General features: G+C 35.0%; 1 protein-coding gene across 2 annotated transcripts in view; it reads right to left on the bottom strand.

Annotated features, from left to right (window-relative positions):
* Positions 1-3,417: 3,417 nt before the first annotated feature.
* DDX46 (DEAD-box helicase 46) overlaps positions 3,418-15,766 on the bottom strand; it is a 52,107-nt gene continuing 39,758 nt past the window's right edge. The window contains exons 19-23 of one of the 2 annotated variants that reach the window (XM_006212798.3): positions 12,381-12,554; positions 10,844-11,062; positions 10,362-10,506; positions 6,451-6,524; positions 3,418-5,358 (exon numbers count right to left, since the gene is read on the bottom strand). In XM_006212798.3, the coding sequence (XP_006212860.1) occupies positions 5,311-5,358; positions 6,451-6,524; positions 10,362-10,506; positions 10,844-11,062; positions 12,381-12,554 (660 nt within the window). In that variant the 3' untranslated portion in view covers positions 3,418-5,310. Of the gene's footprint in view, positions 5,359-6,450; positions 6,525-10,361; positions 10,507-10,843; positions 11,063-12,377; positions 12,555-15,766 lie in introns of both variants that reach the window. The other variant, XM_031673046.2, reaches the window with a different exon arrangement.

Genomic DNA, 15,766 nt, shown 5'->3' on the forward strand with positions numbered 1-15,766 from the left:
ATAATCAGACAGTGTTAAATGCAGTGATCTGGTGTTTTCTGATAATTATGTCAGGTTGGTCTTACTGAGGTGCTATACTATATAGTACACACAATAAGGGTAGAATGTACAACTAGTGCTGAAAGTAAAGGCTTTTTTAAGAGCATATCCATTTAGCATATCCATTTATCATCACTTCATTTGCAGCAAGAGTACACTTTTAAAGTCACACTTTTTGACTTATCTCCCAATATTTCTTCTTCAAAAGTGTACACCTTTGAAATACAACTGGACTCAAATCCAACATTTTTCATTCATTCTCCAGCAGCCTCAGCCTGACCCAGGATAGACCAGATCATATAGCTAAACCACAAGTTAATAAGATTACGCTTGATAAATGGTGATTGTATAAATGCAAAAGGCCATAAAAGGAATATCTGACTAGAGTGGGAAATGGCTGCCTCTAAGACCTTTCAACTGAGGCAACGTGTTCTTAAACTCTATACATCTGAACTGAAAGACATCCATAGGAAAAATGAACTTAACTTCTCTAGATTTTAGTTTATCAGTAGCCACTGACTATCCTTGCTAGGCACACAACCTATAGCAATTTTGAAAAGTATAGCTATACTGAAAGATAGCATAAAAAAACGCACCCCCATTCACCTATTGTAATGATAAGAATATTTATTGAATACTTACCATATGCCAGGCACTGTTTTTATATGCTTTAATGTTTTCTTTTTTGGGGGGAGGTAATTAGGTTTCATTTATTTACTTATTTTTAATGGAGGTGGGGATTGAACCCAGGACCTCATCATGCTAAGCGTGCACTCTACCAACGAGCTATACCCTCCTCCCACTTTAATGTTTTATATATATTATTTCATCCCATCCTCACAATAACCCTGAGGTAGGTATTATCATATCTCTATTTTATATATGAAACTGAGACATTTTAAAGCATTTAAGCAAATGCTCAAGGTTGTCCAAGTATCCTTCAATATGTGAATTTATTCATAACTCTATATATGAACTATTATACAAATCTGTAACAGTACTATACATACAATATCATGTAACAACATACTATAAAACCTACTCATAAATCTAAAGGATGAGATTTAAAAAGAAATACAAATAAAGGCTCCACTATTTTCTTCCTGCCTTCCAATGGCTTACTGTACATGTGCTCCACTTTGGAGACCACTGCTTTAGATCATAGGCAGTCAAAATCCAAGAACAAAACAAAATGAAGATTATCAGTGGTTTTCAAACTTGAATGTGTATCACAGAATTGTTATCCTCCCAGACACACTTACAATAGCAACACTAGATTGGTAAAAACTTCTGCTCTATTTAAAGCTCCCCTGCCCTTTCCACAGAGCTTTCCAAATCTAAGACGTGGGCTCCGGGCTGGCTTGAAAGGCAAGGACTCCTCTTCAAAAGTCTACAATATAGTTCTGAGAGTCTCAGCTTCCAGAAGACTTCCTCAGGCAAAGGCATGGAGACAAAATATTACCTTCAAGGATCCTTGCACTGGCCAGACCCAGGTACATGAGAGCCTTGTAGGAAATCAGGAATAAAGGCCAAGGACACTTAACATCCAAGGCTGCTGAAATGCCTGGAGTTGATAAGCTGCAAAAAAAATCCATCTACTACCAAGTGCCAAGTTCAAGTGATATGCTTTTTCTGCGGACAAAGAGCACATTTTTTATATTGAGTCCTCACAATTTTTATTCTATAGTAGGCAAAATTGTGAAAGAGGACTAATATTGAAAACACAGATTACCACCTATTTCCATATATCAAAAATAATTAGGATTTTTTAACAAAATTCTGAAACTCTAGCTTTTACAGTAATCCTAATAATATCTGAGAGAGTAGCTCTGAGTTTCAGTTCTCCAAAGGGGTTAAAACTTGCTTTTTTAATTTCACACCCCTCCCCCCCATCCCCAGCAAAAGAACAAGTAAATGCAAATTTAGGGTATCTTTTTAACAGCTTGAGCTTCAAAATCATCAACTTCTATAAACTGATACCACATTGGAAGAGAACAGGTCAAGAAAAATAATCAAAAGAAAATTCCTCACCAGTGATGAGATCTGTGATTTGACAGTATGTACTTACAAATATATACATACCAGTTAAGCATAAGGCCCTGGAAAGGTGAAACCATTGATACTGTGGGATACTGCAAAGAATACACTTGTTTACAGTTTTTCTTCACATTTCTACTTGGACTCCTGCTTGAGGAAAATTGTAAGTTGATACAGAAAAAAAAAAGGACCTTCAAATATCTGCAATTCGTAGTACATCAAGGAATCTTCATCTAGTGGGGGAAATGTAGCCACTTTTAGCCCCACAGAGCTGGCCTAAGAACAGAGCACATGTTTCATTAAGCAGTGTATAAGATGTTGTTATAGTCCAAATCTCCAATGAGATTTTAGTAAGTTTTTCTGATAGTTAAAACATGTAAATTGAATAAAATGTTAAGACCTCCCCTCCACTTCTCTACACGTATTCATTTGTTCTCCTTCTCTCTCTTTATATTTACACACATCTTTTTTAAAGATTAACTTCAGTTTTCCATGCCAGAAGCAGAAGGCATAAGAAAATGTCAACAGATTGTAACTCTTACATAAAACCATATACCAAAATATAAACAACTGGTAGCTCCAGACAATTCTACAAAGAGTACTCTCATGGACTCTTGGTACTAGCCACTAATAACTCATGCCTGCCATATGAACTTAGCATCCATCATCTATAAAGCACCAAAATGGGGCATTTTACTAAACGGAATGTAGTTTTTTTACCCTAGACTTCATTTGAACTATTTCCCCCCTGCTCCTATCTTAAACAAATGCTATGTTATCTACCACTAAAGGACCTTAGCTGATGGTTTTTATAAACCAAAGCAAGGCATCATAGGGAAAACAGCCTACACAAAGCCAAGTTACAGCTATGGAGGATTTGCTCTTTAGTGTATGATTCTTAAGGTACTGATGTGTTAATTAGAAGCAGACTCTACAGCAGGCTTCATAGAATTTATAAATTCCAGGTATTTAAGAGCTGCTTCTGCTCAAACAAAAACTTCTTTGCATGTAGGGGCTGCTTTCCTCAAAGGCAGGACTGGCAGTCACAAGTGCACTGTGACTATCAGCTGAACACCATTTGCACACCCACAAGGCTGGTAAGACATGAAATATATCAGATAATAAAGTATGTAAAAGGATTGAAGAGAACTTAGCCATTATAATTTCATTCTATATTTTCATTCTGTAAGAATGAGTAGTCACTGTGATAAAACACCAAGTGGCACATGAACCTATTATTTCACCTATAGCCTGTCTATCTCATGAAAATACAAACACCATCAAAGACAAAGACACTTCTTCAGGAAGATATTTTTGGATAGAACTATATGTACTGGGCAGTAAGTTAGTAGAATTTTTTAATAAAGATATAGTGCATAATAGTTCCTTCACACGCCAAGCACTGTAAACAAAATTAGGTAAGCAGCAGAAAACATTACAGCAAACATAATTTTAGGAAAAATGCACACTAAATTAACTTTATTTTATAAGGAATTTAGAAAACATGAGCAAATATTGATATTGCATTAAAAACAAATGAATCTGTACATCATTCAAATTTTAAAAATCAAAATTTTAGTGTGACACTAAAAAACATAATAGCAGAAATGTTTCATTGTAGAACAAAATACTATCAGTGGCTTATTATAACTAGATATACAAACATAAAGGTAGTAATGCTAAAATGATGTAACACTCTGAATCTCCAAGTGATCCAGCATGCTGAAGGGAGCACCAATTGTAACCAATGTGAGACTGCCACATATTCTATCAAAGAAAACAAACTATCGCTAGGTAATAAAAATCAACAAATAAATAAACTGGGGGGAAAAAAGGAGCCCAAGATGCCTGAAATTTCAGAGTAAATGGTTTATTTGGTTCTGTTGTTACATGTGTTCTGTTTTCTTCCTCTAAGAAATAAAGTGGGTATGAGAGGAATCCAAAAATATTTCCCAGTTACACCTTAGTTTTTTATTAAGGATAACTTTATACTGAAGAAATAGTGATTAATAACTCCTTGTCATTCTAACTACCTAATGTACTATTAAAATGATTTAACAGCTATAGTATGCTTTGGTTCTTTTTCTTTTTTAAAAACTCAAAGAATATTTAAAGAAATATGTGTGTCTTTTAATTTAAGAAATACATCTATTTAACTCATGAAACTTTCATTTTTTTTCAAGAAGTGACAACAATATGAAGTTCTACCACACCAGGAGTCCTGGAAAGAACATTAGGTGATCCAATTATAATAATTTAAATTAGACTATTCAGGAAATATATATGAGGGCTCAAAAATATAATTTATGATTCTTTGTGAACTAAATTTCACTGAGGGCTGCTTAAAATCTAAAATGTGGTTACCATTATGATTGAAAATTCTTAAGAAAGAAAATTCACAACCTACTTAATAATCCTAAAGAAAAATCAGATTAAAAATCAGATTAGTAGGGTGTTTATATGTACAGATGTATAAACAAACACTTTAAAGGAAGAGAACCAATGATATTAATATTTACAAGCTACAAATCCTTTGTTTTAAGAAAGATCAGAAAAGAGTTAGTAGCGAGGCATAGAGCCAGAGGTTGTAAGGGGAACCTAAAAGCAGTAAATACCAAAACTCTTCACAGTGTAAAGAAATGCAAAAAATCTTATACTACAAATCTTTTAATTTTACAAAACCAAAAAGCAGTCCAACTATTGCCCATATGTGATGATAAAAATTGAAACAAAAAGTCTGAACCCATTTTGTAAAAATTCTATTGTAGCATTCTTAAATCCAGTTCATACTGTTCCACTTTGTTAAGATTTAAGCTCAAGATGGGGATACAAAATTAGAGAATTTTATCTTTTCTGAAGAGATGATTACAATTTCATTGCAAGATAAGGTGACTAGCCCCTTAGCGACCTGTATACTTTATTACCTTCAATGTAAAGTCCAAATATTTCAATTTTCTTAAACTTCTGGAATATTATCCAGATATTTAAAATAATGATAATTAAGTTTCACATTAAATAACATTGTACTCTGAAAAGAGGCCTGCTTTAAATATAGTTTGATAATTCTGGGGGTACTTACTGAATGAAGATTTCTTTAGTAAACACTGGTTTCTTGTATTTAAAAAATCAGCAAGACAGAACTATAAAAATCTTAATTTAAAATACAATGTAAACTGCAGACAACTGCCACCTGTATCACAGACCAGCACAGGTAAAAAGTTTTTTCCAGATGTTTTATAAAACTTTGTATCTTCCTTTATTTGTTGGTTGGTACGAATTTTGCTGTAACACAAAAGAAAAAGAAAAGAAAAAAGAAACATGTTAATTTCCCTTACAAACAGAAATCACCAGATATTTAAAATTTTTAAATTAATACTATTATATTGAGAAGAAAGAACTCTTCAGCCGTCATTTCTCTGCGCTCACTTGACTACTCTTTGACAATCATTTTGAACCAACTTAATAGTGGTGGCATTCTTTTTCTATCACTCCTTGATGAAAATCTTAAAGCACTTGATTTAAAGCTTGTTTTTATTCTTGTTTTATGAAGCTTCTATTCTTTAAAGTTCTTATTTAACCCCAAAAAATGTTCTGTAAGGGAAATTTTAGAAAAGCCATCAAAAATAGATCCTTAAAGAAAGAAAAAAATTTCCTTTCAAAGGATCCTCATCCCAGTGTGCACATTGTAGGGAGTTTACAAGCTCCAACGGGCACTGAAGACACAGGGAAATGTCTGCCTCCTTCAGAAAGGTGGTCTATAATAGAGACTGCTTTTTCCAAAATCAAATTGAGTCTTTACCTAAGCTGAAAAATACTTAAAGCTAACCTACACATACCCAATAACTAGCAATTCTACTCCAAGATTAAAAAAAAAAAAAAAAAAACCCAAGAGTATATCATACTAATGTGTAACAAAGAGACATGGAAGAATGTTCACAGAATTGTTATTCATAAAAACCAAAAACTAAAATGACCTCAAAGTCTAAAACTTAAATTAACTGTGGTATATTCACACACTTAAATACTATAGAGCCATTAAAAGAATTAATTACTGCCACATGGAACAACATAGATTGATTTCCTCAAAGTAATGTTGAGTGAAAGAAATTAGATACAAAAGAGTACACAGCTTTTGATTTCCATTTATATGGAGTTCAAAAATAGGTGAAACTAATCTGTGATGTTTTCTAAAAGTCAGAATAATGTTACATTTGGAGACAATGAAGGAGGGGCATATAAGCAGGGCTTCTGGGATGTTCTATAGTTCTTCATCTGGGCAGTGATCACATCAGTGTGCTTCCTTTGTGAAAATTCATCAAGTTATACATTTATCATTTGTATTTATCATATATATTCCTTGAGGTTTTCACTCACCAGCCGGATCAGTTCTTCTTTTATGAGCCTGGTGATTTCTGCCTTTGCTTTCTGCACAGCCAGTTCATTGGCACCTGGTGAGTGAGTGGAGAACATTATTCATGTTACTAGAATTACACTGGATATTTATCCATGACATTGAGATCCAGTAGAAATACTGCAGGTGACTTTCAAGAACACTGTACTACCTGCCAAGTCAGTCTTTCAATACCTGGTGGAACATCACCTACATTATATCAGGGCTGCTTATTATTCTGATTACCTTAAGAGTTTCAAATTGTAACACTCAGGTCACATTTCATGTAGTGTTAAGAGTTCCTGGTATGTTGGTATGCAAAGAAAAGATGATTGGCAATTTGTCCAAAAGAGAGTAAGAAAAAGTTAAAGGAAAATATAACTTCTTTGGTTCATTTATTTAACAAATATTTATTGGAATTTAATATGTCCTTTAAAGTCAGGCCAATGGAAACAAGAATCAGAAGTACAGGAGGTGAGGAGGGTATAGTTCAGTGATAAAGCGTGTGCTTGGCATGCACGAGGTCCTGGGTTCAATACTCAGCACCTCCATTAAATACAATAAATAAATCAATAAGAAAAAGTAGAGGAGAGATGGAGATTAGAGAGTCACCAAGGGTAGATGTGGAGGGATTTGAAGCCAGGGATAATGCAAGAAAGTAGCAGTCTAGAGAGGTCGCACAGTGCACACTGACAAAAGGAAAAGAGCTGGACCAAGGTAGACTAGAGATTAAGAACTGGAATGACATGCCAAAGAGTAAGAAAAGAACTGGAGCTGCAATGTAGAGAAATATTTTTTCAATCATTCTATATAAGAAAATCAAATAAGGAAGACAACTTATAAGAAATGGGAAAATTTCCCCCTTTATTGGATATGAATAACTTTTTCAACCCCATACAGAAGAGATGAAAGGAGGAAGGGAAAGTGGGGAGGGAGAGGGAGAAGGGGAGGAGGAGAAAAAGAAAAGGGATGAGGATGGGGAGGAAGGGGAAGAGAAAGAGACGAGGAGAGGGAAGAAGAAGAAACAGGAAGGAAAGGGCCATGAGTATGGCTGTGAAGTCATAGCAACATATCTAAGTCCTACACCTCCACCGTCACTGACCATACATTTTAAAGCTGTAGGTGATGGAAAGAAGAGAGGTGGATGAATGTGAAGGCCAGAGTATAATCAAGAGCCAAGCCAGAATGAAAATGACAAAAAAAAAAAATTTTAAATGCAGGAGGAAAATAGGCTACTTAGCATGAGCTGGTGTGAAGATTGCTGATACTTTGAGCTACTTAAAAAGAAGGAAAATGATACTTTCACCTAGATCCAAGTAGAAGAGCAATTTTCATGCTTTAGCTAGGACCATTTGCACCAGTTTAAATTTTTGACTTATATAGCTTCTCTAGGTAATAAGTTGCATATGTTTATAAGCTGTCAAGAAAAAGAGGCATTTCCTTTCATTGGTCCTAAAACAACTCTGGCTGCTTTTAAGGGATTCTCCACTAGTAAAAAGAGAGGGTCACAAAACAGGCTATAAATTATACAGGCTGGCTAGGCACGTACGTCCTTCCTGTTCTCCGTCCTGCTGCCTGGTGGGAGGCCTGGAGCTGCTGAGCCACACAGAGCCTCCAAGGAGCCAGGCAGTAGGGTCCCTCCAATTACAGAACTAAAAACAGATGACACTAGGCTCCTTCTAACACCTGTTTTCATCCTATTAGTGTTCAGTTGATTTGGTTGGAGTTTCAAAAACTAAAACATCCTTTAAAATCTAATCATCTATGAAAATTCTCAAAGCTTTAGGTTATTTTAATTACCAATCTCCAGCTCTTATTTAGTATTTTTGTCTCTAGAATTACAAGGTCATCTTTCTTACCAGGGGAAAAAAACACTTGCTTAGATTATAAAAATTAGATCTTATTTCCTAAGTACAAGTTGACAGTAGAGAGAAGTGACCAGAATCTTTCCAGGTGGATGGCAAAGTCAGCAGAAGCTGTGGGCTATTCATTTCACTTCACTTGGCAGTACAGGAGATGTGTTCCGGTAAAGTTATATGTAAATAAAACCTGGATATATTAATCATACTATACTAAACAAGCATAATTATCTTTAATAAATTACAAAGAGGATCCTTTCTCAAAGCAAACAATCATCTCTTTGATTTACCTTCTTTAAAAGGTAGGTATTTAAAATACTGGCTTTGCTTAAATGATATTCAAGCTGAGAACAGAAGGATGACTCTCCATGTTTATCAAAGGTTTTTATCATCAGGTTCCAATGAATAACATCCTGTATGGCCTAATGTACACAGTAGTAAGAGAGACTTGTCCAGTTCCAAGTGTAGAAAGATGTCAGTGTAATTTTCTCTCCTTGAACATCTATATACCAGCAACCCGCCATTTTACTATGCAAGAAGGAAGTGTCAAATAATTTAGAAATATACTGAATCACTGGCAGACTAAAAATCTTTAAGATATATAAAAGGGTGCCATTTAGAAACCTGATTAGAAATAGATATGCATCAGTTTCTCAAAAGTCACAATCACAAAGAAAAAAAATGCAATTTGCCTAGTTCTGGATCTACATTTTTTTGTACCCCATTTAAAATACTGTATGAATCTTACTGTACAGTAATAGTAGAATGTTAATAACATGCAAAATATAAAGGCTGCATGTGAGTTTTACCTTTGCCACTATTCATCATTATTAATTATAAAAAGTCCAATATTAACAGTGCCATCAGTGAAAATGGCACAGGAGGGAACTCCAAAAGCCTGCCCCTCCACAAAAGGTGTGAATACACTTGCAAAAACTGTTAAAATCAACTTTATCATAACTCTGGAAACTAATCTAAAGTTTACAGCAACCAGGCAAACAATTATTGAAGGAAAAAAATGAAAACACAAAACAACCCAGCTCAATATTCGTAACAAAACTTCTCTGTGTTTTAATTTATTCTGATCTCATCAAGCACTTTTGTTTAGGAAACAATTTTTACTTAGGGATAGACAGGGTACACACTGCACATGCTTTCTCTTCTTGTAGTCTTTATGCTTAGAAGCCACACAAAAACAATCTGAGGTCACCAAATACAAGGAAAGTAACTACACAGGCACAGTACTGACTTTCACATCTGTGAAATTCTCTTTGTTTTGGCCAGCAAAGAATCAAACCCTAAAAATAAGTCCTCATATATATTTAAATGATTTTTAGTTTATGTTTATTTCAGTAAGGAATTTACCTAAAACTATAGTCTTCACAAAAATCAAAGGAATGTCAAAATATAACAAGAAAAAACTAACTAGCAACAAACCTTATTTACAGTATACGTTCAATTTACAATACGCTTCCATGGATCTTTCTAACAACAAACTTTATAGCTGTGCTATCCAATACAATAGCCATCAGCCATGTGGCTATTTAAATTTAAATTAATAAAAATTAAATTGATTTACAAATTCTTGGTCACATTGGCCATAATTTCAAGTGCTCACAGCCATCAGAGTTCTTATTGGACAGCACAGCTTTAGACAGATCACATGGATACGCCTGCCAAAAATGTGTGTGCTGAAGACAAGTGGCTGTAGGGCTGCATCAGATGCATTATTCAGAAAATTCTTCAAGTGTCTATCATGTTAGGCACTGGGAATATAGCAGGTGACAAAGTCACTGCAGAGTGACTTTCAAACGTGACTGAACTGTCAAAACTGAAAGACTCCCCAACACAAATCTTCACCTCTGTATGTATTAAACTTCTAAATAAAGACTACAAATGATACTGAAACTTTTTTTCTTACAGGTGTTTCTTATTTTCAGTCCTCTCTAGGACTGACCTCACATTCTCTCTGTGTCTCTTATACCTGTATCAACTTTGATCTAACCCAAGACTGAAACACAACCAACAGTACATACTTTCAATTGCCAGGTAAATTTTCCTCTCTCCTTCCTTGGGTTCTTTGCCAGGTGGGAAATATGTTCCTCTGATTGTAATTGCAGCTTCAGAATATTCACTGATTCTCTGCAGAGCTTCCTTGGAAGTAACCTTCCACCTAGCAGTCTATGAAAGAAAAAGTGGGGGGAAAAAATCACTTCACAACAGGATAAAAAACAAAACAAAACAAAACAAAAAACTAGTGTACTGAATGACAAAGAATAGGTTAGCTAAATTATATTATGGTCAATGTTAAGATTATAAAATACTTTCATCATAATTCATTTAGACTCTAATGTACCTAAAACATATTAATAAAAATGGAATTTCTAGTGTTGTATCACCATCTAGATAAAAAGTAAAGTAGCTACTAAAATGTTTGTAGGTTTTAAATAAGTTATTTTCACTCCTAAAAAGCAGGAGCTTCTCCACAATAAAAAAAAAGTTTAAATCTGTTACTTGCCTGTGGGAAATCATTGATCTCTAATTCTTCCTCATATCTCTTAAAAGATTCATTCTGTCCACCATCCTGTCTCTCTTCTTCTTGTTTCTCCAAAGGCACATAATTGAGCTTAGCATTGATCTTTTCAGCAAGTTGCTCTGCAATGGTTTTTGCAGATACAGTGGGAGCCAGGATGGTGCCACCTCTGAGAATTGCATTGGTGGCCTGTTGCATCACATCCTGCAGTTAAAGAAGACCCACAGTCAAATCTCAAATAAGGGCAGAGACAAGACCAGGGACCCCACAACAAATTATCTTCTGGAAAGCCACTATCTAAAAGCACTTTTCTATGCAGAGTCCTACCCATATGTGCAATTTATATATTTATAACTGACAGTTTAATATATCTCCCTTACTTTGATAAGAAAACTAAAGAACATTCAACTCTATATTAAAAATTCTACTAAATCATAATTAGATAACTTTTGATATCAAATATAATACAATATTTCTAAAATCATTTACACACTTTGTGGCTCCTAGGAGTTTCCTCTGAATTAGAATCTTTGTCCACTAAGTTCCTCCCCTCACAACATGCAATAAATCATAGTAAATGACTTACTCAAAACTTTTTTTTTTGAACTTCATTTTACTGTGTATCTAACATGGAGATAATCCTTCTAGGGGTAATACATGACTCACACCTCAAGTTTTTCCAGCAACAGTGAAAGTTACAGCCATTTGATTTCACCAACAATGAGTTATTACCAGTAATAATCCCAGAGAATATTAGGTTAGGTGCTGCATCCCTGTTTTCAAAGATGCACAGGCTTGAGTACAGTAAATACTTCACAGTAACTAACCAGAACAGACACAGAGACTGGAGGCTCAGATCCTTGAGTGTGGCTGCCTCACTGAGTCAGTCCACTAGCCTCTAGCTTGGTCATCCCACTTGGGTGCTACACATCTCAGTCTATACAGACCACCACACAGGGCCATGCAGGTCCCTAAACTCTCAAAGTCTTCAAAATACTGTAAAAATTAACAAACCTGTCTTGGGGAATGCTATGAAATTTATCCTTAGGTAAAAATTGTTAACCAAAAAGCTCCCAAGAGAAAGATGGCATGTGAAATATTTAACACATTTTTCCACTGTCTAAACCCATGTTAGTTTGAGTCACATAACTGGGTGCTTGTCTGTCCAAGCAACTGTTTGTGTGCCCAATAACCCACTCAATAAAAAAGAACAAGAAAGAAAAAGTTATTTCTTTCAGATTTTGGTAAAGTCAATCAGAATGCTACTTTACAAAATTATACACGGCTAACATGCTTAACAGTTTATGCCTTCTAGAAAAGGCATTAAGACCTGTGTTAACCAAACTACAGAAATTATCCAAATACAATGATAAAGAATTCTGTATTCAGAGTAATGTTAAATCCCTACTAACTCAATATTTTAAAAAACTTCTTGTTCACTTCTGCTGACATAATTTTTGAAAACCATTTAAATCAAAGAACTTACAAAAAGTACTAAGACTCGGAACAAATTACTTAATACCTGAGATTCAATGCCCAAATTCTTCTGAGCATTGATTCTAAGAGCCAATCTCTTTGCAATTTCTAACTTCTCAGCATTTCCTGCAGTTGGAGCAGGAACACTAGATGTTCCAGGAGCAGCCATATCCTTCACTCTCTTCTTTGAATTAAACATGCTTTCAATTTGCTCATCAATCTAAAGAAGAAGAAAAAGGATTAGTAAAAATTGAATTAAAAATACCAAATTAGGTATATCTACAGAAACTAATAAAAAGTATCTCTACCAAAAGACTAAAATCAGACAATTATCTTTATGTTAATTCAACCACACAGTTCAACAGGAAAATATATCAGCCATTTATTAAGGGTGACACATTTCATTTTTAAAAATCAGTTGCCTACAGCAAAAGAAAAGAAAAGAAAGGAAAAGAAGGGAAGGGGAAGAAGGGAAGGGAAAGGAAAAGAAAATAAGCCGAGATATAATGCTACAAGAACCACTACAGCAGACTCCTGAGTGGTACAGAAAATACATTCCAACTCAGTAAATTAAGAACATGTGCTGTCAAGAAAAAACAGCCAACGTGATGCAGCTGAGTCACTCCAGGGCCCAGGCCTCAAGGCCAAATTACATACACTGCAATGAAAGAAGCTGGAGTACGGGCAATAACTCAAGACGAGTGGACAACTAAAAATACACTCATTGGTTCTCAGGGGGGAGGGTACAAAATGTTCCTAAGGCAGAGCTCCTAAAATTCTTCCCAACTCCAAAAATCTAACTGAGTTTACCTAAAAAACTAGGTAACAGAATCAGAACAAAATGGCTTTAGTGTTTCATTCCTTTGAACGAAGGAAGGAAAGAAATGAAGCTTGGTTTCCCTATCATAGCAAGAGCAATGCTGAAAATCTCAGCTCTCCAGGAGTCGCATGAGTCCCACTGCCACTCTGTAATCCTCAGGTTAGCCACATCTATCTCATAAGCTATTTGCATTTCCTTTCAAAGATGCCTTTTGCCCAAAATGACTACTACCAACTAAAGAGATGCAAACCCCTTCATCTACTGAGATGAGGCTAATCTTTCAAATTTCAGATGCAGAGAAAAGTCTGTTTGGGTTTAAAATTATTTAGAGTAATTCAGAAAGACCTTTAATGGAAATGGAAACTGACAACTTAGGTTCTTTTTAAATTATTTATTGTCTAATAAGGATTTTGAGTTATCAATACTTTTAAACTAACATTTAACTGAGTAACACTCTTTTACATTAAATAGCATACATAGCATTAAAATCCAAAACAAAAGCATAAAATCAGGAATGGGGAATGTATATGATGTAGCTGACAGGAGTAATTTTACTTTTGACTTTATTCACTTTAGTATTGCTCTAACATTTTTAATAAAAATTATATAGTATATAGTAACAACCAGAGTCGGGGGGAAATCAGCATATTTCATTATGAGATTTTAAAAAAATGTTCAAAGTAACATAAAAAACTGAGGTGGTTTTAAAAACAAGGTGGGGAGGGTACAGCTCAAATGGTAGAGTGCATGCTTTCTGCATGCATGAAGTCCTGGGTTCAATCCACATTACCTCCAATAAAAAAATAAATAAACCTAATCACCCACCTACCCCCAAAAAACAAAAGAAAAGAAAAACACAAACAAATGGGAGTTAGAGTTTAACTGTGATGTCAACAGAAAACCAGGGCCCCACAAAAAAAAATTTTTTTTTTAATTTTTAATAAAAAAGTGAAATAAAAGCAAAGCCACAAATTCTTTAATACTCTTCCCTTCAAGAGGTGGAGCCTCTCCTTGAGTGTCAGCTGGACTTAGTGACTTGCTTCTAACAGATAAAATCAAATGGAAATGCCAGTGTGTGACTGCAGAGACAACTCATAAAAGGCACTAACGCTTCCTCTAGGCTTCTCTTTGCTCTCTCTTGGATCACTCACTCTAGGGGAGCCAGCTGCCACGTAATACAAGGGCAGAGTAAAGAACAGAGACATCCTGCCAACTTCAAAGTGAGCGAGCCATCTTGGAAGAAGATGGTCCTGTATCAGTGAAGCCTTCAGGCTTCAGCATGTGACAGCTTGACTGCAACTTCATGAGACCCTAAGTAAGAACTAACTGGCTAAAGTACTCCTGATTTCCTAACCCTCAGGAAACATGAGATAATGTTTGTTTTAGATTAATTTGTTACACCATAACAATTTAACTAAAACATTGACTTAATTAAATTTTAAGGCAGTATGTTACACTAGAAAGAAATGGCCTAGAGTTAACAGGTGACCCAGGTTCTGGTCCTGACCAGACAGTGCAGTCATTTCCTCAAACGACAAGATCATACTGAATTCCTAATTTCAAAATTGTGTCCTGAACTAAGGTTTAATAGAGAGTATATAAAAAAAAAAGTTCTATGATCAAATACCACATATGCTGGAGGATTACTGGGTTAAACAAAGTTAAATAAGCTTCTCTTATTAATGACTTTTCGTATCCTTTGATAGGGCTAATACTGCAAGTGGTGGTATACACCAGGCAGATTTTCCCAAATTATTTTATAATGAAAACATCCTTTCCAAAGGCTCAAGCTCCTGGGTTAGGGTTCCAAATGATACTCCGTGAAACTCTTAACTTGCTGAGTCTTCAGGGTCCCTTTTAACTGGGTCACAAATAATGCCATAAGTTAAGAACATGGGCTTTCAAGTAAGAGCAGAATGGGTAATGACCCAGTTCTTTCCTACAAAAGTTATGTAAATCTGCAAAGATTATTTTATCTTTCTAAGCCTCAGTCTTCTCAATTATAAAATGAAAATATTTTGTGTATCCACTGGTCTGGCTATTGTGAGGAATAAATAAATAATCCCTGCAGAGTCCCTGGCACAGGGCACAGCACTTTGTAGCACTCAATAAATGCTGATTATTATTATTAATAAGGGTGTTCTATAATAATTAAGTTTAAAAGATTAAAAAACAGTATTAGTACCAACAATGTTAAAGATACAGGGAGCCAGGCACTCTTATACACCATTATGCTGAGCACAACTTGGTATTCACCTTGCAGGAAAACAATTTGACAATGTTTAAGATAAAACTAGATATACTCTAGGGGAGGGTATAGCTCAAGAGGTAGAGCACATGCTTAGTATACACAAGGTCCTGGGTTCAATCCTCAGTACCTCCTCTACAAATAAATAAATAAGTAAACCCTACCCCTAAAAAAACAAAAAAAATTAGATACACCCTTCCACCTAGCAATTCCATTTATTTATACACTCAACCTCAAGACTTAATCTGATGAATGTGCAAGGTTAAATGTTCAAGGATGAGCAATGAAGTAAACTATATTCCAAACAATGAATATATAGAAAACAAATATTTCTGATTTGTTTTAAAGGGATTTGAGTCATTAA

Source organism: Vicugna pacos, chromosome 3, assembly GCF_048564905.1.
Source record: "Vicugna pacos chromosome 3, VicPac4, whole genome shotgun sequence".
NCBI classification, from domain to species: Eukaryota; Metazoa; Chordata; class Mammalia; order Artiodactyla; family Camelidae; genus Vicugna; species Vicugna pacos.